Here is a 26,797-nt window from a genome sequence, read left to right on the forward strand (position 1 = left end):
AAGAAGAAGAAGAAGAAGAAGAAGAAGAAGAAGAAGAAGAAGAAGAAGAAGAAGAAGAAGAAGAAGAAGGGGAGAAGGAATAGGAAGAGGAGGAAGAGGAAGACATGAAGGAGGAAGAAGAGGAGGAGGAGGAAGAGGAAGAAGAGGAGGGGAGGAGGAGAGGAAGGAGGAGGAGGAGAAGAAGGAGGAGGAAGAGGAAGAAGAGGAAAAGGAGGAGGAGGAGGAAAAGGAGGAGGAGGAGGAGAACTACTTCCAAACACAAGTCATTCATCTCAGTATATGATGAGGATTTGCCAAGTCTAATATTCAATCACTCCTTGCCCTGTGATCTGAGGCGCTCACCTAATTCATGAGGAAACTCCTCACACAGGATGGCTATGGACGTACTGAGTCCCTGAAGAAGAGACAAAGTACAAGATGCCCCAATCGCCAAGCCATCGATGAAATTGTGGAGAGCATCACAGAGCGTGATCATCCAGGCAATTGTTCCTATTTCTGACAGTTTAGGCCCCTTCAAACAGGTACATGAACTTGACTCTGCTTTTCCATCCTGTAAAAACAATAGGGAAAAAAAGCTCAAACAACATGATATCCAGTATTGCTTGAACATTCAAAAACTCCAAAGAACTAAGACATGGGTTAATTCCCAGGGGAGACAAATTGTTCCAACTAAAAGTCACTGGTAGTCTATAAGGAACTCTAACAATACATCACAGAGGTAAAAAAAGAAAAAAGCTTACAGCAGAGACAGATGAAATAAATCACTTGACACACCTTGAGCGAGCCACTTAGCAGACATTTTAAATTGGTGGCCTTTTAAATCAATCCGTTGACTTGCGTGAACAAATTCTTACAAGTGCCTTCCTAAGATGTAACAGATATTAACCTCAGAATTTGATGTATTTGCACATCTAAAAGTTATTCAGAGACTAAATTGAAAGTCATCTTCATATTACAATTTAAATATGACATCAATTATTAAAACACAGTGACATCAGGAAATGTTCATTCCACTTCCCATGTCACTGTGTGACCATTAGTAGATTATTCTGTCAGTTTCTAAAGACCATTCTAAAATGGTCTTCTCATTCCTCAACAAATTGCCAAGATCACTGCATTCTGGTTACTGTTCTGGGTGCTCTAGATCCCTGTGAACCTTAGATATTCTATGAAGTGTGATGGGCACAGTCTTGCCTTAACACTAATTCGTGCTTACTTCATTTTAAAATAACAATAAAAAGAGAAAAATTCTATGATGGGATTTTCAAGTGAGAATTTTTGTGAGAGTTTCTTTTAAAAAAAAAGATTTATTTATTTTTTATTTATTGAGTACACTGTAGCTGTCTTCAGACACACCAGAAGAGGGCATTGGATCCCATTACAGATGGTTGTGAGCCACCATGTGGTTGCTGGGAATTGAACTCAGAACCTCTGGAAGAGCAGTCAGTGCTCTTAACCACTGAGCCATCTCTCCAGCCCATTGTGAGAGTTTCGAGTTCCATAAAATCTACAATTTTTAAAGACCCCGATGATAAATTCCTGCTAAAGCACTTTGCAGAAGAAGATAGTGCAATGTAAACTTGACCGTAAGTAGAAAGCAGTTTGCACCTAACTAGAGAACATTTTGTTCCTAGTTCTTCTCCCCGCCTCTATCTAAGTGTCCAGTCCGAGTATCTGTTGAGCATCTGCAATTTCTCAAATATTATGCAGACCGTAATGAGAAAGTATCTGCATTGAAGAAACAAAGAAGAAATTTTATGGCCAAGTTATTTTAAGCTGTGCAATATATATCTCACAGCGAGTGGCTTCTTGCAGAATGTCTGTCTGAGAGCATTAACATTTATTTTACTGTTGCTTCTTTGGTCAAAACACTGTGGCATCCTACTCTCACAACTGAATATAGATCTTACAATACATCCTTTGACTGTCTACATAGAGGAAATTTGAATCTTTGGAGGAATATTTTTTGTTTAAACACATAGAAGTCATCCAGAGCAAATAAAGTTTTTTACTCTACAAAGGTGTTTCTTGACCCTCCTAATGCTGCAATCCTTTAATACAGCGCCTCATGTTCCCGACCATAAAATTATTTTGTTGCTAGTTCATGACTCTAATCTTGCCACTGTTGTGAATTGTAATGTAAACATGTGTGTCTTCCAATGGTCTTAGCTGACCCCTGTGAAAAGGTCATCTAATGTCCCCCAAAGGGGGTCATGACCCACAGATTGAGAACCGCTTCATCCTTGCTGTGGCTGTTATGAAGTTGAGACCACAAAGTCAAATGATTTGAGTAGGTCTCAGGCCCTGCTTTAAGAACCTTAGATACGTAATTTACCTCAAAAAGTTCTGAGGTAAAAAAATATATATGTTATCATTACTGTAGAGCGAAAGAAATTAAAACAGAAAAGTTAGTGAATTTACCCAGAGGTAAAAACCAAACTCTTGGCAACAGTGGTTCACTGCCTGCTAGCTAATGACGTAGGGGAGTCTCTTCTGTGGTGAAACCTGAAAACACTTCCTATTGAGAATTCTTCCTGAACTGTTCCTCGGCCGCAACACTCTTCTCAACACTAGAAGCAACAATAAAATAAGCCTCTAATCTCCACTTTAACATCTCTGTGCCGTCTGCACAAGGAGAATACCATCTTCTCTTTAGACTAGGTCTCTTTATTTCACGCCTGTATTTTAAGTGCATGCCGTAATGAATAATAATGAGCTGTGGTGAACGTGCCCCTGAGTCAGGAAGCCCTGACTGCTGATCAATCGTAAAACAAAGGGAGCCATGGAGAAAGCCACAGGGAAAGTGACCTGGGTGTGGTATAACGCCCAGTTACACTCAATAAGACAGATTTGAATTACAGAAACGTCTTCGCTTTCCCACTCGGCTTACCTAGCTACTCACAAGCTTATCATTTCCTTATTTACTCGGTTTAGGGAAAGATCTGCAAGATCAAGTTTCAAAAACTTACATGCAAGGTGAATCTGCAAACACCTTCGATTCAACAGAAGAATGATGACATCATCAAAAGAAGATGACATTGATCTATCAGGCGTGGTCCTCTTACCTGCAAGCACAGACCTCACTGGCTTTGTTTATTATTGCACATTCTTTGAGGTCTGTGTGCTCAGGTCTCAAATTATACCATTGAGAAAGTCAGGAGCTATATATTTTTAATTGCTTTGGAACAAACCAAAGTCACCCAGGAGGCAAACAGTTGCAGTTCTTTCATAATTCACCCAGAATAAATCGCTGAGCAGAGAGCACTGAAAAAGCTAACCACACTAGCGGATTTTCCTCTCCTGGTCTTCATTTTTAAACTTCTGCTTAATGCTGCAGTTGCAAACCTGCTGCTATCGCTTGCTTGTTTCCTTATCTGGTTTTATTCTTCATGATGATACTGCAATCCTCCGCCATGATAAGGCTAAGCCCTAGTTTTAAGACACTAGCCCAGGATCTACAACTGTGATCAGAGTGAGGATGGGGGTTCTCACCAGACTGACCCTCTGAGCTTCAGGAAGACTCCTTTTTTCCCCTAAATCTTTTATTTAATTTTTTAATTGAAAACAGATTCTTCATTCATACAATACATCCTGACCAGAGTTTCCCTTTCCTCTACTCCTCCCAGACACTCCCTAGCTCCTCTCTCTCCCAAGTTAACTCCCCCTCCCTTTCCCTTAAGAAAGGAGCAGACCTCCAAGAAACAACCACCAGTTATGACAAAACAAGAAACAACAAGACAAGGCAAAAGCCCTCATGTCAAGATTGGTCAAGGCAACCTAATAGGAGAAAAAGAGTCCCAAGACCTGGCAAAAGAGACATGGACACACCTACTCCCACTGTTAGGAGTTCCCCCTCCCCCGCCCCAAATACCAAGCTACACAATTGTAATATGTGCAGAGGACCATGCAGGCCCCGTGCTTGTAGCGTCAGTCTTTGTGAGCCCCTGTGAGCCCTGCTTAGCTAGTTCAGTGGGCTGTGTTCTCCTGGTGTCCTTGGCCCCACTGCTTAATGCCTATGATTTGATTGATAATGCAAATGAAATCAGACAAAATGTAGAGTAATCTGAATGGGGGTAGGAAGAATATCACTCCTAGGAATTACGAACGCAGATGGGAGACTGAGTAGACACCAGACATAAGCTGAGGAGGAGGAGGCAAGAGTAGGAAGAAGTTGTCCTAATAGTGTAAAATGTGAGTATCACATGGTTCCCTAGGAGAACAACTTCAGCACGCACAGGAAGTTGAAAAGGGAGAAGAGGCATAGCGAGGCAAGGAGAGGAGGGAGAGGGACAAGGAGAGAGAAGAACACAAGTAAGGAGGAAGTGGGGGACAAGGAGGAGGAAGACAGAAGGTGACGGCTAAAAGAGGAAGGGAAGAGAATAAGTGGGCAGCAGGAAGGACAGGGATGGGCAGAGGCTGAGAGGTCATGGCTGTCCTCCAGAAGAATACTGATCACACAAAAATGACTCTCCTCTTCATGCAACACTTGGAATATTCCTATTTTTTCACATGTAAACATGTCCAAAACACAATATCAGAATAAAAGTAATAAACTGTGTGGCTAGTGGACACCTTTCTGTAAAGTCCTTAATATTCTAAGAATAAATATATTTGGAAAAAATTATATATATATATATATATATATTCTGCAAGAAGAAAAGGGTGACTGTCCCACCAGAGCAAGCCTTGTTGTTTGTTTCATGGTTCCAGATAGTGCACAACCTCCCTGTGCGCTGACTCATGAGAGATGCCATCAGCCAGGATCCGCAAGCGGGTTTTTATGGTTTATTGTCTGTAAACTTTATTGGTGAACGGGCAAAGACAAACAACCACTTGAAGGAAAGATTAAATTTTGTATTCCCATGCTGCAAAATGATTTGCAGAGGAAGCCCTGGTACGAAGTCAAAAAGAAGCATATCAACCTACAGAAAATTACATTTGTAGCAAAAGGGTATAGATGTCAAGAAATGAAAACTATGCAAATATAGTTTAAAAAAATGTGTCCGTGAGTGGGAATTAATATAAGTAGTAACAACAAAATGGAGTTGAAAGACATAAACTCTAAACAAAGGGGGATTTAAGAAAAGCAGTTTGAGCCAGGTGGTGTTGTGCACATCTTTAATCCCAGCAATCAGGAGGCAGAGGGAGGCACATTTCTGTGAGTTCAAGGTCAGCCTGGTCTACATAAAGAGTTCTTGGCGAGCTAGGATAACATAGTGAAACCCTGTCTCAAAAAGTTAAAAACAAAAACAAATACAAAAAGGAACAAAAAAAAAAAACAGAAAAAAATAGGAAGGACCTAAGAGAATGAATTTGTCCTTCTCTCTTCGTTCTTCTCCCCAAGGTGACCACTGAATATATCCTCATTCTCTGCAAGGATCCATTGCCTCTTTACTCAGCCTCTTGACAACAGCTGACCAGGTCATCTTGTCAGGGCTACCAAGGACTAGACCTCACACCTCCAACCCTAGTGACAATCTGACCTCGTGAATTAACATGAACCAGAAAGTTACAGAGTCTGGGAGGAAAAGTGAAAATAAATCTTCTCGTATACATCTGCAGTACGTCACAATTTATAAAGCAGATCTGCTGCTAGCATCTGCACCCTCCCTTGGTCATTACAACGTCCTCAAGAGTAAAATAGGACACATTCCAGTATTTTCATCTTGGAGACGCAGAAAATGACCATCTGAGAATAGAAGTAAGATACTCAAAATCACACAGGAGTTATTGGGTCAGACTACTTAATAATTCACTGAGTGCAGTATCTACTCCACTGCAGGAACTGTGTTAAGTGAGGTTGTAAATATAAATAAAAGAATCCTCATTTCATTGGAATTCATAGCCCATAAAGGAGCATTCAGAATTAACACTACAAACATGCGATAAATAGCTCAGAAGTGACTCTCCACTCCTCTTCTCTCTTGTGCCCTTCTCCTCTCTCTGAATATGACTCCTGAAATGTTGATTGTTTTTTGGTTTGGTTTGGTTTTTGTTTGTTTGTTTGTTTGGTTGGTTGGTTGGTTGGTTGGTTGGTTGGTTTTGTATTTCCACTTGAGACTCACCAATGTGGAATCCCTACAGAAGGGAAGACAGGAGATGTCAGGGTTTTGTTTTTGTTTTGTTTTTTCCATTATTTTTGTGCACTCTGCCAACCTCAGGCTGTCTGTATCCCTCAAATGAAGACAAACAACTCTTCTCTCAGGGTCCAGCAGGCCTCTTTGATGTTTACTAACCTGGTTATGCCACTGTTTCCTACTGGAAATCATTGTAGCTGGAAGTACCATAGGAATTCAGATCCCCCACCCCCCAAAAAAAGGAAATGTTAATTTGTTTTTTCATAAGATTCAAAGTTAAGAGGAAATGGAAGGAAAGTTACAGATCAGGTACATTACATTTCCAAGGGAAGGCAAGAATACCGTCTCTGCAAAGTTCAGGCTATGGTAGGTCCTGCCTCTTGGTCCTGATGACCGGGCAGAACCAGTGAAATCTGAAGAGATGATGGCATTCAGAGATGCTACAAAGGACATTCCGGCAAACTCTGGTCTTGCAATCGTTCACAGACTCCTAGGATTTTAGAGTATAACAGTCTCCTCTTTAGCATTAGATGTTGGTCGGTGAGTACTTAAAGAAACTCATCTCTGGCCATAGAAAACCCAGTAGATGCAGGATCATGTTTAACGGGCTATGATCTGATCCAACAAAGTGTAAAATTTGATATTCACAACATCGTTCCATTTTTAAACTGTGCACCTAAAAAGAGGTCCACGCAGGTCTTGAAGATGCATGTGAGTAATAGTCACAGGTGATACAGTCTTATGACATCTCACCCTAATTAGCTCTTTTCCCTCAAAGTTTCAAAGGGAGTTTCCAACAGCCAGTTCACTGTGGTAGATCTGTGTGTCAGCACCAGCCAGTCTTGCAAGTTTATTCACAGTTGACCTAAGACACAGTGAGAAAGGGAAATCCTCCAAGGAAGCAGGACTTTGGACGGAATGTCTGATTTTCTACTCCCTACAGAGGAATGGCATCATGCTACATTAAACGAGGTATAACTTTTAAAAGGTAAAACTGGAAAATTCATAGTAAAGATGTCTGTAATGAAATGTTGAGGGCGGGGCTCTTAGTAAGCCCACTGTACAAGGCTCATTCTCTTTGCCTAAATCTCATAAAGGAGATCACAGAAAACAGCCTCTGTAATAAAAGTGAACGAAATCTCATTACAACTGTCGCTTTGTGTCTTTCAACAGCCACCTTGATATTTGCTTAATGAGTCGAAAGAAAACGGCAAGATAGTAGGGAAAAAGGTTATTCGTGGCTTCAGCACCCTCTTCCTCTACAGAGGTGATCTGGCTTTCCAGAGCTCAAGAAAGGTTCAACCTATGGAAATCCAAAATGACACAGATCTCATCTGCCCAAGAACAACATGGCCCAGCTGGCTGTGAATGGCCAGGACAATGACCCTAGCCTCCTCTCATTGTGATAGAGTACTCACTCATTAGACTGAAAGATAGAGCCATTTGATACATGCCTTCTTTGCTGCCAACACTAGTGCAAGTAGTATCCTTTAGAAATTTATATAGCACACCACGATCATCTACAAAAATGGCGTCCACACTATTTTTCAGCAAAAAAAGAAACACAATTCATTCATACAATGTGTAGATTGGGTTACTTAGTTCCCATAGAAGCATCCAGATGCAACTGTATGTGAAAAGTTCAGCTAGAATGTAAGCCAAGGGACCAGCAAAGTTAGCATGCTGTCTATAGACTATGTATAAATGCCTCATGCCAGCAGATACATACATACACACACATATATATGTGTGTGTGTATATATATATATGTATGTATATATATACATATATATATATAATTTGTTTGAATATATAAGTGTGTGTGTGTGTGTGTGTGTGTGTGTGTGTTTAACTCTACCACAGAGAATTCACAGTTTCATGAATGGCTGTAGGTAAGCTACAGAGTCTGGTTTTCCTAAGACTCACCCCCCCATGGGGTTCACATGACTGACTGTAGGGGTCACAAAAATTTGTCAACAGTGAATGATTTCTGTAAATCCTATGACTCGATATTAATTCAAAATCAAATGAGAAATTAATCATAGGTGTTTTTACAGTGTTCCCCACTTTGATCACATGACAGCCTTAATTCTGGGCTCCTGTGTTTTCAGAACCACACATGCTATCATACCATGACATTTGTCACGCCAATGAACAATATTTCTGCTTTTATAGAAAGATTAATTAATTATGAAAAACAAAGAATTTTGATATTTTTCTACCATCATTCCTCAGTATACTTTGGCTTGTCTTATGTTTTAAGTGTTTGATTTGTAAATTGCCATTTGAATTGCTGATTGCATTTTTCAGAATAAATTATCTCATAAATTTTGATTTAAAAACAACCCCCAAAAATCTGAGATAGCATTAAATGTATTCCTGACATTTTTTTTACAAATGTATTTATATTAAGTAATGTATTTGGCATTTGCAATCATAAAATCAAAATATTAATCAACTCTGATAAATGTTGAAGATGATCTGCAGTATCAAACACTCAGCTAAGATTGGATACTCAATGCAAAAATAAGAAAGCACATCCATCTCATTACAAGCACACTTGCTTTTGTCTTTAATGACTGGTGAAATTATACCTGCCCAAAAGATGTCTGAAAATATTTTTATAAATCATTATTAGTAAATGCTTTGTTTGCATATTTATTTTATATACCTGTATATTTCTAGAGTCACATAAAAATTTTCCCATTAAAAAAGAGTCACAGGAAACTTGCTATACGATGCACGCCTTCAACTCTGGCTATAGGTGAGAGCAGCTAGTCTTAAATTAAAATTCAAAGAATTCAAAATATTTAAAGAATTCTTACTACTCATTGAACTTGGTGATTTCAAAAGGCCTACTGCTCAAAGGGTTTATGATTCCACCAGGAAATGTCATTTTCTACTCTTTGAAAGAAGAGTAAGCCCCTAGCAATATGATGTTCTTAATGGACGGAAGCCAGTAGGTAGATGAAGTCATTATACTATTTCAAAGGAGAATTAATATCCTGATAATGAATGAGGCAGCAGTCATCCTTAGAAAGCAAGGAACTTAGAGAGACTGTTCTTAATACTCTTTTCCCCGCAGCCCTTGCTCAGGGAAAACAGTCCAATAAAAACAAGACCACCAAGAATTCAGTTCTTAAAGAAATGAAAGTTTGAGATGCCAAAACTGGAAATGGCCCCTGTCAGGCGAGGGGATGGCAGACAGTCTGGTAAGCACGGATGTACATTAGAAAGGTGAAGCTATAGCTCTCATCCTACAGTGATATCCCGCTAAGAGAGTTACGGGCACTCAAAATTAATGCTGCTCATTTGCCTCTTTTCTGCTCTCTCCTTCCCCACCTTATGTGAAGAACACTGGTGTCGTCAGCAGATCAGTTAAAGGCTACAATGATCTTTACATGACGTCATGCAGACAGATAGTGGGAGTCGGAGGCATTCTGTCCATTCACTGTATTTTTCAACCACATAGAGAATAAAAATATAAGGAAAAAAGCTAGACACTCACAGGTTTCATTCACTTATCCATTCAGATACATACTCTGCATGTCCGTTTTACCCCAGCCCTGTGCCTCATGACACATGTATGGTTGTCATGCCTCTAGCTTCCGTTTGGCTCCGTACAAGGAGCTCACACATACAATTAGAGGGAAAGGTGAGACGAGGTGAGAATGCTTTTCCCCTGGCTACCTCCTTGAGAAGCAATATGGCTTAGCTATGTCCCTAACTGACAGTCACTGTTTCACTTACAGTGGACTTTTGAGGCTGGAACCTCTGGCTTCCAGTACCTTCTTACTTCTCTGGTTCTTAGACTATCCACCATAGACTATTAGCTCCTCGAGTTCAGCCTCCTGTTCCTGCACTTCCCTACGCAGACCGGGTCCTCCATCCTCAAGTTCTGTGAATTGTCTCTCTCCCTTCTGTTTATTATTTATCTCCATTTAAATCCTTCACCTCTTTCTGGAAAGGAAGGTCTAATTCCATGCCCAACATGGAGCTCACAGATAGCATATGCACCATTACACAGATTTTAATGAAAAAAAATAAGATCATGTTAAATAGACACAAAAGATTATAAAGTATTAAAGGCATTCTAAAATATAAAATATTCATAAGTTTTATTGTTATGACTAGGATTTCTAGCGATTTCAATGTTTGTATTTTACAGCTAAGGGGTCATTCCTCGGCTCACTATCACCAGAGGGAAACTTCACGAAAGACAGGAGAAATTAATTCTGGTATTAACACGTATAGCCAACTAGATTTCAAATGTATTAAGTTGACAGGCATTTGGTTTCAGGAAAATCTCAAAGCTACTTCTACAATTCAGTTCGGTAATGAAAATAACTGTTAATGAGAAAATAACAATTTCCAGAGACTTAAAATTGTTTTGTCTCCAGTCTTTCTGTGGAATATGAGTCAAGTTGTTTGGGGGTCTTAGTTTAAATAATCAAGGAGAAAGAATTATCACTTGTGTTCCACTTGGGACCACAACACTTTACTACTTTGGGGGAAAAAAAACAAATTTAAGAGAAACTTTAAAGGTTTTCAAGAAATCATAGAATTTAAACAACATACTAATTAAATATGTACAGTCATCCTGATAGACTATTTCCAGCTCTCTGATAGGCTGCCTTCTGTTGTTGCATAAGCCAATGATGTTGATCTTTTGGTACATTCAGGAAGTGTGGTATCACATCCTATAAACCTGTACAAGGTAATCTCCAGCCTATGCAACTCTCATGGTCACTGAAGACTCGTAAGAGGACTTTCAAGAGATACCAGAGATTGGTTATGTTTTAATATAAGCTGGAGAAATCAGCTGCTAGTATCTTGAAAAGTAGCATTTTGAAAAGACAGGAATACCTTCTTTCACTACTCAGCAGGAGGGTTTCATGGGTTATCAGGTGGAAGTGACCTGGTCCTGCCACTGCCTGTTGTACGCACAGCATTTACCACGTATTATGTCAAGAACTAAAATATAAGGGATCCCACCCAGTGCAAAAAAAATGATTGATTGATGGATGGATGGATAAATGGATGGATGGATGGATGGATGGATGGATGACCTTGGGAAAAAAAGGAGAAGTTCTTTCTGCTGGCAGCGGCAATTAGCCTTCTTAGAGCATGGGGCTTGGGCATAGTGGTAAGAGGCAAAGAACGCTGGGTGAGAAGGAGGCTGAGAGCCAGTGGTAACTGCAGCCATTGTGACAGAACAAGCCATTAGAACCACAGTAGGGTGTTAAGAAACAGATGCACTACCCGAGGAGAAGAAATGAGCAACACAGAGGCAAAATAAAAAATCTGTGAGAGATGTCCAGAAGGGAGTCTGTATTCAGGAAAACAGGAAATATCTGTATTTTAAGCGGAAGGTGTAAGGGGTGGGGGCCACCATGCCATTCTAAAGATGCACTGGACACCATGAGAAAAGAGATTTCTATAGTGAGGAATGTAAGGTGAAATATGCAGCATCTACTCCCAGAGCACACAGCACAGAACATTGGTAAGAACAGCTCATAGGGCGCTACACTTCCTCTGATCCTAGGACCACTGTACGGCCATTGGTTCCTCACAACAATCTTAGACACACACTATTCCCATTTTACAAATAAGGATGCTGAGCAGTGGGGAGTGCTGAGGTGGAGTAATACGACATATACCTAGAAAGGAAATGAGACAGGTTCTGAGTGCTGTACCAGGCAAGCCAAGTCTTATTTCTAGAGAATGTGGAGTCTTATTACCCTGGCTTCACCTCTTTCCCCAAGTATCTAGCATGATAAACATACCATGAATGTTTGTTGGCTGAATACACAAGAGCATAGTCATAGCAAAAGAACATTTTCTCTCAGGACACACCCACAAATTGTCATCCCATGAACCATCCACTCGAATCCTTCCAAAGAATACAACGTAAAATAACCATACAGGAAATTTTCCTTGTACAACTTCTCTATGTAATACAAGACTCAGAAAGCACAAAGACAGTCGTCATCTGTTTGCCCATTTCTTGTCTTGAAAATCTAGAAACTAAATTCAATGCTCTTGACAGGCGGGGATTTTCTTTTTTATTTATTTAAAACCCAGTACTTAGAAGTTAATCACTGTTCAACAACTAAGCAAACAAAAGGAAGATTGTCTTGCAGATATCAAATGAGAAAGCATGATACTGAACTCTGTGTGCAGCCAACATATCCCAGAGACTCCCTGGGATGAAGTAGGCATTCCCTGACAGCCATCCTGCCTTCCTTTATAAGATATACACTTTTTCTTTTTTTAAATTATTTGGAGAGGATCATTAAGGTAGTAGGGGAAAAAAAGGCATATAACCTGTCAAATGCTTATTATTTGAAAATCATCTTCTGAATCACCTGAGATAAATTATGCTAAAGTTCTAACTGCAAAATATGTTTTAAAAATACTAGAAGGACTTGATCAGTATCGTACAGTTTAAAAAACATAAAACACAGTTTAAAAAAAAAACAGTGAAGTCAGACTGTCTGATTCAGATGCCTGCACAATAAAAGGCCAACAGCTAAGGAACAGCGACCTGTGTTGTTACGATTGTTGCTGTTGTTATTGCTGCTGCTGCTGCTGCTGCTGCTGCTGCTGCTGTTGCTGTTGCTGTTGTTGTTGTTGTTGTTGTTGTTTTGCAGAGCCAAACAGTTAATCATTTGTATTATGTTGGGGATACATTTTTTTCCTGTCATCATTTGTATCAAGAGTCTTGAGGTTGTCTGGGTCCAGGGATTGTTTGATTGCTATTTCCTGGCCTCCATCTGGAGCAATGTCATTGGGTCAAGCGCATTTGTCCTTGAATAGAATACTGTGATCTGATTCTGAGGCCTGCTGACACTTTAGAGATACTTAAAGTAACTCCTACCTCCGTGAGAAAGAACATCAGTGGGCTTTCAAATCTGCCCCATATATTCTGTTGCACCAACTGCAAACATATGTGGAAGATTACAGTTTCCTTCTTGGCTGACTCTTCTAATTTCATCATATTAATAAAAAGTAATTTAAGAACCAACATCTTGCTTAGATCATCAGGACTGTGTTAGAATACAATAATACCCTGAAGATACTTTGAAGAGTTTCCATCTAGAATGTTCTCTGCTGTCATTGTGGAACAGCATCCCCACACTGTTCTTAGCTACTCAGATCATCTTTGTGTTCCTGAATCCTGTTAAATTCTGTCCTACCTAGGGATGTGCCATTGGGTGTTAGCTCAGTCAAAAGACTTCTCTACAGTATTTGCAGAGATAGCTCCATCTCACAATTGAGAGGTAAGCTTAAATGTGTCCTCTTTGAAAAGACACCCTCTGACCACCCAAATCAATGTGGTCATTCAGACACCACTTCACAACATTTTAATTCTGTGCCCAGCATTGCAGACCTATGATGCCAAGCTGTGTATCCCACCATGAACATGAAGATTATATGGCTGGTTATCTCTTTGCAGTGGTATCTCTGATATATAAAGCAGAGTCTGGCACATGGAAGTGATCCTGTAATCACATGATAGTGCCTTAATAACACAATGATGGTCTGAAGACCAGCTCCTACATTTTCATGTAGCTGGCATGATGAAGCATGAAGCAAGGTGTCATGTAGGGGACAAAATGTTCCTGCAGTGTAGCACATTAGTCTAGAAACTCAATTTAAGGTTGTTATTATTGTTTTCATATAAGAGTCCAAGATTATGAAGTCTGGGGTAAAGCTAAGACATAAAATACACAAAGTCTGAACCGTTTCTGCAAACATGGCGTCTACCCAATGAGCAAGTTATGATTTTACTTTCTAACTGCAACACAATTTCCAGATTTGAGTATTGCTTTGAAGCCTAGAAAACTATGAACGACGTTTGATATCTCGATTCCGTTTTTTCCAAAGGCATTTTATAATCTAGCAGTAAAAGATGACAAACTAGAAAGTACCAAATCACAGTCCCAAAAGGCTTAGGAAACCTTTAAAGGAAATCTTTTATTTCTAGTGCTTTCTCCACTGTAAATGTTTCCAACTTCTACCCATCTCCACTGAAGGTTTCATGAAGTCATATAGATTAAGCTCTTTGATATTACTAAGTAAGAGATTTGATAACAAGTTACAATCTTTTTTTAATCTTCTGACACCTGCTGACAGAAAGAATCAAGCTTACATACTGATCTCTCTACTGATTCGAACTCAGAACTTACAATGCTTCTTAATAAAGGGCCACTTATAAGCATGTCAAACAAAGTTAACTGCCAGAGACTTGGTTAACATAAACAATGAGCCATTAATTTAATAGGGCTTAAAGTCTCAGAAGAACTGAAATTCTCTATCTAAAGAAACATAAATATAGCATGATCAAAGGTACCACCCAACCAATGATCTGACTCTAACCTGAAGGCCCATTTGTTATGACTAGGTGCTAAAATTGTTCTTCAAGTGACTTCAATTATGTCTTATTCATTATCATTATCATTATCATTATCATTATCAGTAAAGTAATAATCATTATAAAAATGAGATTTTTAAAAATCTGGAAGTTTGTCTCAGACATAAACCAAATAGACATCATTACAGACAGATGAATACCTATAGGTGTTGTGTAGTTATATGTGTGTGGGAGGGTGAGTGTGTGTAGGACTCTACTATTTAACATAATGATTTCAGACTCAAAATCATCTTGGCAAGGCCATACTCTATCTGCATAGTCAGTTTTGTGGTTGTTTTCTTTGGAATCTCATATATATATATATTACATAATATATAAATTTATATAATATATTTAATGAATAAATTAAAGCATCAAACAAATTCTGCCTCCCAAGAGCCTTGTCAAGAGACATGGATGCCATTCACTGAGCAAACCCTTCTTGCTTAGGCAAACTTTCTGTCATGCAACCCACTAAGCAAATGTAAACTCACCAGGTCCTGGTTCAGTGTTCCCAAACTTCAGGGTGTGCATGTAAAGAATGGAGCACAAAATAAATAGTTTTGAAAGCATAAATAGCAGAAGTAAGAAGGAAGGAAGGAAGGAGGGAAGGCAGATAGAGAGGGAAGGAGGAAGGGAGGCAGGGAGGCAGGGAGGCAGAGAGGGAAACAGAGAGAGAGGGAGAGAGGGAGAGAGAGAGAGAAGGAGGGAGGAAAGGAGGGAGGGAAGAAGGAAGGAAGGAAAGAAAGAAGGAACCTACTTTTACAAGACTATTACTAGATAGATATAATTATAATGTAGTTTTTTAAAAATCAAATGAGGAAGCTGACGCTGAAGAGCCTCCATCAGTGGACTGCATGCCAAGTGTTCTGTGGCTTCTGCTGATTTGCAACTGGGCTCTCTACATGATACAAATTAAGCAACTCTTCTTCTATCCAGGATAATTTACTCAAACCTCTCACTTCTCTCCTGGTTTTCCAAATAAAAAATGTTTGGCATTAATTTTCAACTTTTTATCAATCTACATCCATAATAAAGGAGCATAACAATTCCTCATTATACTAATGGGGGAAAAATTAACTTGACATCAAGCCTAATTGAGTAAAACCTCACTAATTCCTCTAAATAGGGATAAGTCTTGCTTGATTAGTGAAAGCAATTTTGTATAGAGCATGTTTAGATAAATGCACTCACTGATTTCAGAACGTACACTAACAAATGAGGCTGCAGCAGCAAGCAGCAGTGTGGGCAGATCTCTAAGAAAACCCACCACCATCTATGCGAGTGATGTAACTTGTCACTTACGGAAGAGAACTTTTTAGATTGACATTTTTTTAGATCTTAAAAAATAAATTAAATTTAAACTTTAGAATTGTGTATGCAAAACACCTCAAAGACAGATCTTATAGATATTTCTAAGATAGACTACAGCCTAGCCTATAGCCAAAAGGAACAAATTGCAATTAATTGATGAGCCCCATGATAGTCAAAATTAACAAGGATTCATTCTGCAGGCAATCCTCCATTCACTGCCGGCCTTGTTCTTTTGTAATCAGAACTTAAAGCAACGCTTCCATTAGGAAGCTATGTGGAGCATGGGGAGCAGGAAGCTAGGATTCAAGACGCCAGGAGGAGATCTCAGGTTGACTTGGCCACAGAGGAACCTAAGATACTTCCCACAGTCAGGATTTGGTCCTGGCTGCCCAGTAAGTACTCTTAGCACTGACACCTAGAGGAAATTAACTGACTTCTGTTTTGTACATGATTCAAATTATACGATTTAAAATAGTAAACAGAGGCAGAGGGAGCCGCTCACTCCGGTAATTCCAGCTCGTGGAATGTAAAAGCAGGAAGATCATGAATTTCTGGGCAACCCAGCCTCAAAACATATTGTTTTAATTTTAAAAATAGTAAATAGTTGATATGTGGCAGACGATATGGGGGTAGGGCTAAAAGTGACAGGGTTGACATTATATCCATTTGGAGCACATTCGGAACCCTTTCTTCTAAGCCAGAGCATCCAGGTAGCCCTCACCATGACTGAAGATGTTTCCTTTGGGAAGTTGAATCCAAGAGCCACAGGGCTGAAATTGAGCTCCATCCTGAAGACAGATATGTAGTCATAATACTGTTAATGGCCCAATATCCTTCTCTAAACATAGATATCCAGGAATATACTCCAGCCATCCAGCCTTCTCACCCTCCAGGCCAAAGGGAAGAAAAAATGATCCACTCTCCACCCCACCCCACCACCACCACCACCACCACCACCACCATCACCCCCAGGGGGTGGGGAGGAACTTGGAACAAGTTCCACATATTCTCATATAGAGGTTTCAGTTCCAGGTCAATCAGAGAGAGAGAGAGAGCAAGAGAGAGAGCAAGCAAGCTAGAAGGCAAGCTAGTAAGAGAGACACCCAGAGAGAGAGATTTCTGTTCTCTGTAACATTTGCAACATTTTTGAATGTTACATACCAAAGGGCAGAAAGTATGTCCCTCCATCTCTCTAAACACATTACCAGTACTTAGAAGAGCACCAGGAACACATTAGATACTTGGGAAATACTTACTAGGTGATTTGATGTATTAAATCTGTAAGACTCTCACAGAGATCCAAGGATCTCAAAAATACTTCTTATACGCGGAGTATCACTTTATATCAGCTGTTAATATAGTCCACTCCCTGGCATCACCTACATTGTGGATAAATTCCACTTCATTGTATCTTATTTTAAATATAACATGCACAGTAATCAACTTCTGTAAATGGCAGAGTAAATTTTTTCTCTTATCATAAATTCGGTAGGAGATGTTGCACACTGCAGAGGAATGAACAAGGTGGTCCCTCTAGTGGCCTAGAAGTGAAACACAAGCCACCGAGGCCTAACATTCTTAAGGATAAAGACAGATCTAGTAGTAACAGCAACTATTTCCAAGCTGTGTGTCCTAGAGAAAGAAAAGTTTCACATACAGAGGTTAGTGTGACCCCTCCATATCAGAGAAATCAACCTCAAGAGTAGGATGTGAAACATCATGTAGTGAGAACTGAGTAACTGAACACGTACACACTCCACATGTCACGTGTACTGCTGTTTCACATTTACTAGGTGCTAAAAAAATCTCAGCGTTGGACTAAATACCTAAAAGTTAGAAATGAAACTGTCAACTCCTTTCTAACATCTTACTGTGATAAATACATGTTTTGATGATAACAATTTTTAAATTGCCCAAAGCTATAGGTATATGATGGAACACAAAATACCATAGACTACTAAACTTCAATCATCTTGCATATCTGACTTCTCTGTGATAAGCCAGAACTGGTTCGATAAATTAAAAATTACCACATTCTTTAGATATACATATTAATTATTCTATGATACTTTTCATTCTTCTTATATTTCAAGAAAACCAAAAATTATAATTTTAAAATCTGGATTACTATATATAGTTTTTGTCCTATCAATATATCGACTTAAAGAACTTTTCTTAACTCATCATTTTAATAGCTTCTTCCTAATTTCAATTTTGAAAACAATTAACTCTGTTGAAACACTAGCATCCTATATTGTCTATCCAATTCTTGAACTCACACTTGAATTCAAACAAATGAGTTTTAAATACTGTGGTCCATCATTTTAATGGGGTCATCTAGAATAAATTATTTTTGTCATATTTAACATCAGAAAACACTTTTTTATTAAGACCGCTGTAGCTTACTGCACAGCACCTGCTACCTCATGAAGCAATGCCAGGCCTTCAACTTTGTTCCCTAAATTCTGTTTACATTTCTGTATAATCTAAAGCACATTGGAAGTAGCAATATGATGGCCAGTTTATTTACACTTTTGTTCTTCCATGATTATTCATTCAGCAAAATGTTCAAAAAACAATCCCCATAAGAAATCAATGTCAATACTGTTTAGGCAGTTCGTGATACCTGGTCCTCAGGTACCACCCAGGGACCTATCTTGCCTTCCCTCCTCAACAGATACAGAGTTCCTAGAAGTATGATCTAGAATCCTAGCCTAGTTCCTCTCTGCTCATGGACTCATTATCAACATTGGTATGAAAATCCAATAATTTCTATTCCAAAACTGGAGGAATCATGTCACAGATATGCTGTGCTAACGAACGCTCAAGAATCTCATACCATTAATATTCCAGATCTCTTGTTTGTGAGGCAGGATTGACTATTCTATACATTATCAAAATACTCTCTTCTTAGATACCTTCATGCTGGCTCTTCTCATGACCTAACCCTCCACTGACCTCTTGAGGAAGTCTTTCCTGATTGTTCTGCTCAAAGAACCTCCCATACAACACTGTCAGTCACCAGGGTTTATTTTCATCAAAATATGCATTACTTCCTCATAGCTTCTGGTTTCACTCTTTTTACTATTTCCATTACGTAGGCTAGAAGGTAGGAGGATGTGTTTGCCTCAAAACCCCCTGTGCTTAGGACACTGAGCAAGTACTCAGTATTTCCTGAAAAATGGAGGAAAATCTGCACATGTCTAGTAGAAGTAGCCTTTTCATTGATATATTTAACTATGTAAAGCAGGACTCACCTTTGCCATGGTACTTAGATTTACTGGAAACATCCTCAGGCAAAGCTAATTCTAATGAAAGAGTCTTAATACCTTAATTAACCCAAGCTTTTGAGCAATTTGGCTAGATAAAAAGGAAATGTTGGGGGGAGGGGAGCAGCAAGATGGCTCAGGAGGTAAGAGTGCTGACCTGATGACCTGGTTTCAATTCCTGGAACATACATCATGGAAGAAGAGATCAACTCCCATAACTTGTTCTCTGTTAATGTGGTCACTAGCCCTTTAAATTTGTTTGTTTGTTTGTTTGTTTGTTTGTTTTGAGACATGGTTTCTCTGTATAGTTCTGGCTGTCCTGGAACTCACTCTGTAGACTAGGCTAGCCTCAAGCTAACAGAGATTCACTTGAATCAGCCTCCAGACTACAGAGATTAAAGGTATGCACCACCACCACCACCCGGCTCCTGAAAATAGTTTTAAATCTTAAATTCTTTATTGTCAGTGTGTCATGTAATAGAACCTGAAGATTCCAATGCTCAGGTCTGGACCAGGGTTATAATCGTCCATGGAAGAGCAGCCCACCTGACCTGGTCTTGCTCATCCTAGGGGACACAGAATAATCTTTCTCAGGATAAGAATTTAAATGAGGCTTCAAATTTCCTGCCATCAGATACCTGAAGGAACTTTTATTCCATTTGTGGGTTTTGTAGTACTGAGGATTAAACTTAGCCTTGCCCAGACTAAGCAGTTACAGCAATATGATATAACCCTCGTTCTTTTACTTCACATTTTGTTTTGAGATGGGATTTCACAAAGCCAGACTGACCTTGAGCTCACTGGATCCTAGACTGGCCTTCACCTTGACATTTTCCTGTCTAAGCCTCTTAGGGGTTGAGCTTATAGACCTGTGTCTCCATGACTGGTGTAAAGGATTCATTCATCAGTGTTTAAGACAGCAGCTTAGTTGACCGGTTCTTTGGAATCATCACCAAATTTCAGTCATGATTTCACAGGGACCCACTGCATGATTATGTCTTCAGAAAACAATACTCTTGAGCTAATCCATCTCTCCTCCTAATAGGATAAATTGTATTGAATGGAGCACCAATGTTGTCGTCTTGTTTCTAGCGTTGTGAAGAAGGAAGACCAGCAAATCATCAGAAAGCAGCATCAAACAGCCCCAGTGCTAAGCAAGCTTCAGCTCTCAGAAAGTGTGTGTCCTTGACTTGGTTGACCTCTCTAAGTCCAAGTAGCTAACCATAGCTGTGCTTAACCCTGGTTTATGAGGATCAAATAAGGTAAGCCATCTACTGTTCAGACACAGACCTGGAACATATAAAAAAAATGTTCATTTTTAAATACTACAGGAAGCCATCTATTTGGGTATTAGGATGTTCTCTGGTAAATCTTAATTAAAACCATCATTCATTACACTACCTGAGATAATTTCCAGTTAGTTTAATATTACCCCAAAGCTACTTCAAACACACTTGGGAATTTCCCTGCATCCGGCGGGAAAAGAATATGATCAAGCATGTTTTATTTCCAAGAAGAAAATCAAGGGTCTTTGTTTTGTTGTTGTTTCCCAACAATGACTTTCAAATATTTCTTTCCTACTTTGTATTTCTCTTGGTTGTTTTTCCACCTCATCTCACTGCTCACTTTTCTAGTATGCTCAACTTCGTAGCTTGTGGATCTGCATTTGCTGGATGAGTCACACGGAAGATTTATCCTCTCCATCTGCCTGATGGTAATTACAGTGCACACCAGTGTCTCTGTCCTCCCAGCACCCCTTTTAATCATCTGTCTACTCCATCTGTATTCTATATTGGGCTGGTTAACATCTCTAAGTCCTTGCGTCCTAATTAAAACAGTATTTGTCCTTTAGTTTATGGGGTGGTAAGATAATTAGTCTATTGTTAAAGGCACGGACCTGGAACACTCAATAAAATACCAACTGTGAGTACGACATAAAATTATCTCTTTAGACATCGCCATATTCTTTTGAAAATCTTAGTTAAAAGCATCATTTCACGCACCACAATAAATAATTTTGGGTTAGTTTAGCACTAGTGTGCCTTCAAAGCCCGACAAGGAGCCTGACCTTCATCTCAATGCTTCGTTCAGTCTAAAGTGACTTCCTCGTAGAAAGCAGACCAAGAGGGTACTAACAAGGAATTGGAGGTTTAAAGATAAGAAGTCAGTTCCATCCTAAATACTGAAATTACAAGTCTCAGGAGCTATCCATGGCTGCTTCCCTCTTGTGACAGGAATAAAGTGATGCTGAGATGCTTGTGGGTGAGAAGGGCTGCTGATGTTGCTGACGGTGCTGACGGTTCTGTCCCAGCAGCTTGGATCTCCCATAGAAGATACCAGTTTTCTTTCCAACAATCCTTTGGCCATAGATAATTTGAGTTTAATTTCTATCACTTGAAATGAAAGTGGTCATACTACATAGAGAACAACCTCTAATTTCAGTAGTTTTTTATTTTAAAAAAAAGATGAGATAAAATCAATAATTGCCTAGCATATTGTCTGGTGTGAAATGCTTGCTTTTAAAAAATGGTACCCATTAATATTCTTTGTTTTGTTTTGCTTTGTTTTGTTTTGTTTTTTTGTTTTTTTGTTTTTCGAGACAGGGTTTCTCTGTGTAGCCCTGCCTGACCTGGAACTCACTCTGGGCCTGGAACTCAGAAATCCGCCTGCCTCTGCCTCCCAAGTGCTGGGATTAAAGGTGTGCGCCACCACCGCCCAGCTACCCATTAATATTCTTCAGACAGTGCAAATATAACTTTTAAGTCAGTTAATTAACAAGCACGGCTTTTGACACCTTCAAATCTTCTTATGATTTCAAATCAATCACTCAGAGGATCCTTTGGTTTGGGATTTTGAAGGAATTGAAGTGAGAGAAATGTCCTGAGTTAATTTTGCTAGAAGTATTGTGTAAATCTAACAGGAGGCTCTTATATAGTTATACAACGCCTGGAGAACAGTGAATCCACAGTTTCTTCATTTCATGGGCTTAAGTATCCAGAGGGAGAGCAGAAAGAGTTCAAAGTAGCTTATCCGATGAAGGTAGGCATGTTTAACATGTGAGCACATGAAATACTGACTCAACTGCATTCCCTGCTACCTTTATGGTGACAATTACATGGAAGAGTAAGAGAAAAATGCAATCAACATGACATACCTGGAGGGATACAACGCTGACAGTGTCAAAGTGGATGTGCCCGTTAGGCTCGGTGACAGCAGGGTTGGCATAGCATGTCACTCCGTTGACTGCAGGTAAAGGTAATGTTTTGGGTTGATGAGTTTTTTCTTTAGGACCGAAGTCATCATTCCTGAAGTGAGTGTGGTCATTCTACATGTGAACAAAGCAAGTGGATTATAAGAGGGAAATAAGATGACTCCTGTAGACAAGAAAATGGTCCAATGTTTTTCATTTATAAAAGAAAAATTTTATATCTACTCTATCTACAATGTAATCTTTTTAAAATACTAACTTTTCTTTTTTAAAGAGATTCTTACGTACTAGATTCTGTTGTTTCTGCTTTCTCTGTGATAGGGGACATCTATGTTGTTATTTAATCAATACAAAGGGAATACAAACTATCCACATCTATTATTTTGGATTAAATTGGGGTTAATAGTTTCTAATTCTTTATGAGTCTGGTATTTTTTCTATACTTATCAATATACTGACTTTTATTCTCTTTGTATTTGCTAGTGTAACAGTCAGACTGTTCACATAATTCACAATTCTTGCCTTTGTCAGAGATCATGGAAAAGCAAGCTATCAAATGTCTTCAGTCAAGCCTGTTTACCTGGCCGTATGTTTTCAGTAGCATCTTAAGTGTTCTTTCAACAAAGAAAAGCATGTAAAATCCACCAAACACAGCAACTGCCTTCTCAACATAATTGTCAATTTTGGGATTAAATCCAAATGCCTAAGGAGAGGGAGACAGGACAAGTCAGATAAAACCAAACAGTTTAATTGACTCCTGGAAAACAATACCATAATTTCATAGTATACAATTTTTCGGACATTGTACATCCACCCTCAGAATAAATACTCTGAAACATGATTAACCAGACCACACACAATGCATTAAAACCTTCCTACTAGCAGTCAACCCATAAAGTAAAACCACCAGACCTCACAGATTCCTCTCTAGAACATCCACAGCAGTATTTGCCTTGAGCCACAAACACACAAGATACTAAATGCACATACATAGAACACAGCATTGTCCTAAAGACATGATACAAATGTATTTCCACTTTAAAAATGTGTGTTGTGACTCTCATTGGTAACTAGCCAATTGCATGGCCGTCCTTAAGTCAATCTCCTTAGATTTTTCAGCTTTTTTCTTTACATTTGAGGGTTTTCAGTAGGTATCCTGGGTTCTTTCTACACAACTACTAATAGAAACTATAACTCTGAGAATGTATCCCTCATTTTTACATGCAGATTAAAAACTAGAAGAAGTTTTTGTTATTTTGTAAAACTTAAAAGAGGGGCACAGTCTAAATACTGTCTTCTCTTAATTTGGATCTTGTCTCTCGAAGAAGACAAGGAGAGATGTGGCCCCTGGGCGTATGGATTTCTCTCGTTTGCCTTTAGGATTTATTCTCTTTCTTTCCCTCTCTTGCTTTCCTTTCACTAGATCTTGGCCATAATAGATAGTAAATAAAGCAGGCATATTGCATATTGATTAAGTAAACAATAAGTGATAATGACTGATAGTCACTATCGAGTAATACACTTTAATCAAAGGGAAAAAATAAGCTATTCTTTATTTGCTGACCCATGACTGGTTTTCTCCTATCAGCCAATTGAAAAAGAAGTGGGGGAGGGGCCTGTCAACAGAACACACAGTCAACCTCTCATCTTGTTGAGCTGTCGTAAAGACAGAAGGGAATCCTGTAGTCTATCTTCAGTAAATTTAGACATCGGATAGTCTATAGAAAATAAACAATGAAACTGCAGAAAAATTAAATTTTGCCAAATAGAAGGTAGCATGAAATGTTGAGTTCTCCGAGGTATCCTAGCACTGTCTAAGCATGCATGGCCTGGTGGTTGCCCTCCCAGAAGAGTAATTTTGTCTCTGACTACGACATTCCATAAAGCATGAGATAATCTTTGCCACTTGCTGTGTTTCTGATACCTTTATCCAACGCCTTCTAAACTCATCATAAAATGCTGTGGGGATTGTGAAGGCTAAAATGTTTAAAAGAAGCAATTATTCACAGAAACGCATAGCCAACCACCCCCTTACCTCTGGAATAAGCTGGAAAATGGCATTTGAGAAAAGAGTCCCAATAGCCAGCCCCACAAAATAAGTTAAAATCTTGGGGAAATAAGACTTCTTTATCAAGGGAGTTAAAATCAATCCCAGGAGAGATGCCAGATTGATAATTGTCACTGACAGGAATCCATAGCCCCAGACTATAAAAAAAAGGGGAAAAGAGTAAAAATTAGTTACAACCAAGGAGTCAAATGAACATTAACTGTACCACAGCACACTAGCCTTGAGACATCTTTTCTTTAAAGGCTTCAATGAATACCTTCTTTAAAACTAAAAATTCTCATTGAAATGTATACAGAAATTTGAGAACATTCATACAGTAGACTGAACATTCATAGAAATCATGTTTGTAGGGCCTGGGATCTAGCTTAGTTGGTATTAACATTTATTTATCATACAGGAGGCCCTGAGTCCAGGCCCCAGCATCTCATAAACTAAGTGTGGTGGTCCATGCCTGTAATCCAGGCACGTGGGAGGTAGAATAAGGAGGATCACTATTTCAAAGACATCTTCCTCTGCATTGCAAAGTTCAAGGATAGCCTGGGCTTTGTGAGATCATGTCTCCAAAGGAAAGGAAATAGGAAGCTGTGCTTGTAATTTAAGTGGACCTGTGCTACCATCATAAGATCAAGGAGTCTAGAGCTTGTAGGGACCTGGAGAATATCTGAAGGAGGACAAATGGCCTGCCCTGTACAGTGGAGAGGCTCCAGCAGCCTCACTTCATCTGTAGCTCAAGGCTGACTTTAAAACGTAGCCTTTTGCGACAGACCTTTAATCCCAGCAGCTGAAAGAGAGGGACCTCTGTGAATTCGAGGCCAGCCTGGTCTGCAAAGTGAATCCAGGACAAGACTCACTTCAGAAACGCAGGACAGCCAGGGTTCTGTTACACATGGAAAGCCTGTCTCAAAAAATATATAAATAAATAAATAAATAAATAAATAAATAAATAAATAAAAGTAGCCTTTTAAAAGAAGAGAAAAGCACTGTGAGATTCAAGGGAAGGGTGACGTGAGCTGCTTCCAAGGTGGGTTGAGATGATTTTGCCTCAAACTGACCATTATGCCAGCACGGGGTTTCTCATAAACATTTGTTTGAAGACCCCTGAGATCACTTTAAAAAAAAAATTCTTCTACTTTTAAAAAACAAAAAACTCCTCAGTTCTCCCCAGCTGGGCCTCCTGGAATCCGGAGTCAGCCGGTGCCTGAGAACATAGATAACAACCACGTGGGAGTGGAGGGAACAGCTGCATTGCACAACTCACCTTACCAGCCCCAAAGGAAACCTAGGTGATGCTGGCAACACATAGAGGTGGTTCATCTCTCACTCAGACACCCAACGGCAGCTCAGTAAATGTTGCTGTGGGGGAGGGAGGGCAATGACAAATGCTATATCCTAGTTTGATGCTTGACTAGATGTGCTCCTCATCATCTGGACTGTAGAGGCTTGGCTTACGAAGAGAGTGAAGTGTGCACACTGTCACAGTGCGGTCTGAGACGTACCATGACCGCTGCGACCAAGCTACACATGACATGGAACACTGTCTAGAAGATGAGAAAGCTGCTTCCGCATGGCCGTTTTTAAAACATCCACCAGAAAACTCACTTAAATGTTGAACCACTTCCTCCTTGGTCCTGTCAGAGCAGTACACAAGTAACACCCAGCGCACAGCAAGTATCTGTCATACCAGATACTATGCTAAGCCATCAATGTCTTGTATTCCATTGAACCCACAAAGCCTTGCAAGGAAGATACTACTACCTTCCTTGCACAGTTACGAAAGCCAGAACGTACAGAGTTCCCGTAAGCTCAAATCACACAGATAAAACTCTGAATTTGGGCTAAAAGCATTGCTGCTCTTGCAGAGGACCAGAGTTCAATTGCCAGCACCCACACAGGGGAATCCAACCTCCTCTTACGACCTCTGTGGGTACTCCATGCGTAGGGCTCATATTCAAACAGGCTCACACACTAAGACACACAGAAATAAATTTAAACTTTAATTTTTAAATATAAACATGGGGGAATAAAAAGAGCTGGAGCGATAGATGGCACTTAAAAAGCACTCGCTGTCCCTGTGGAGGACCCTGGTTGGGTTGTCAGCACCCACACGGGGGCTCACACTGTCTGTGACTCAGTCTCGGGGCCTCCGGTATCCTTTCCTGACTTCTAGGGTACCAGGCATGTACATAGTTCACATACATACATACATACATACATACATACATACAGGCACAGTTTTTACAAAAGTAAAATAGATAACATTGTTCCCGGATATACCACACCTTCAACATAAGTTGTTTATTATTATTTCCAAAATGCTGAATAAACAGACTTCTTCCTTCCTTTAGCTCACTGCATAGCAGTGAGCAGAACGGGCTTAGGGTTAAAAAGCCCTGGGCTCTTCGTCCCCCTTAGGCAATGCATCTAATGGAAACTGCTTTGAGGGAG

At 39.5% G+C, this 26,797-nt stretch overlaps 1 protein-coding gene across 1 annotated transcript in view; it reads right to left on the reverse strand.

Moving 5' to 3' along the window:
* The window catches only part of Slc39a8 (solute carrier family 39 member 8), a 59,561-nt gene that overhangs the window by 2,997 nt on the left and 29,767 nt on the right, over window positions 1–26,797 (reverse strand). Inside the window, exons 3-6 of the mRNA XM_028760425.1 lie at window positions 24,320–24,489; window positions 22,865–22,987; window positions 22,231–22,401; window positions 343–550 (exon numbers count right to left, since the gene is read on the reverse strand). Of these exons, the coding sequence (XP_028616258.1) occupies window positions 343–550; window positions 22,231–22,401; window positions 22,865–22,987; window positions 24,320–24,489 (672 nt within the window). The remainder of the gene's footprint in view (window positions 1–342; window positions 551–22,230; window positions 22,402–22,864; window positions 22,988–24,319; window positions 24,490–26,797) is intronic.

The sequence above is a fragment of the Grammomys surdaster genome, unplaced genomic scaffold (assembly GCF_004785775.1).
Source record: "Grammomys surdaster isolate TR1022 unplaced genomic scaffold, NIH_TR_1.0 126531, whole genome shotgun sequence".
NCBI classification, from domain to species: Eukaryota; Metazoa; Chordata; class Mammalia; order Rodentia; family Muridae; genus Grammomys; species Grammomys surdaster.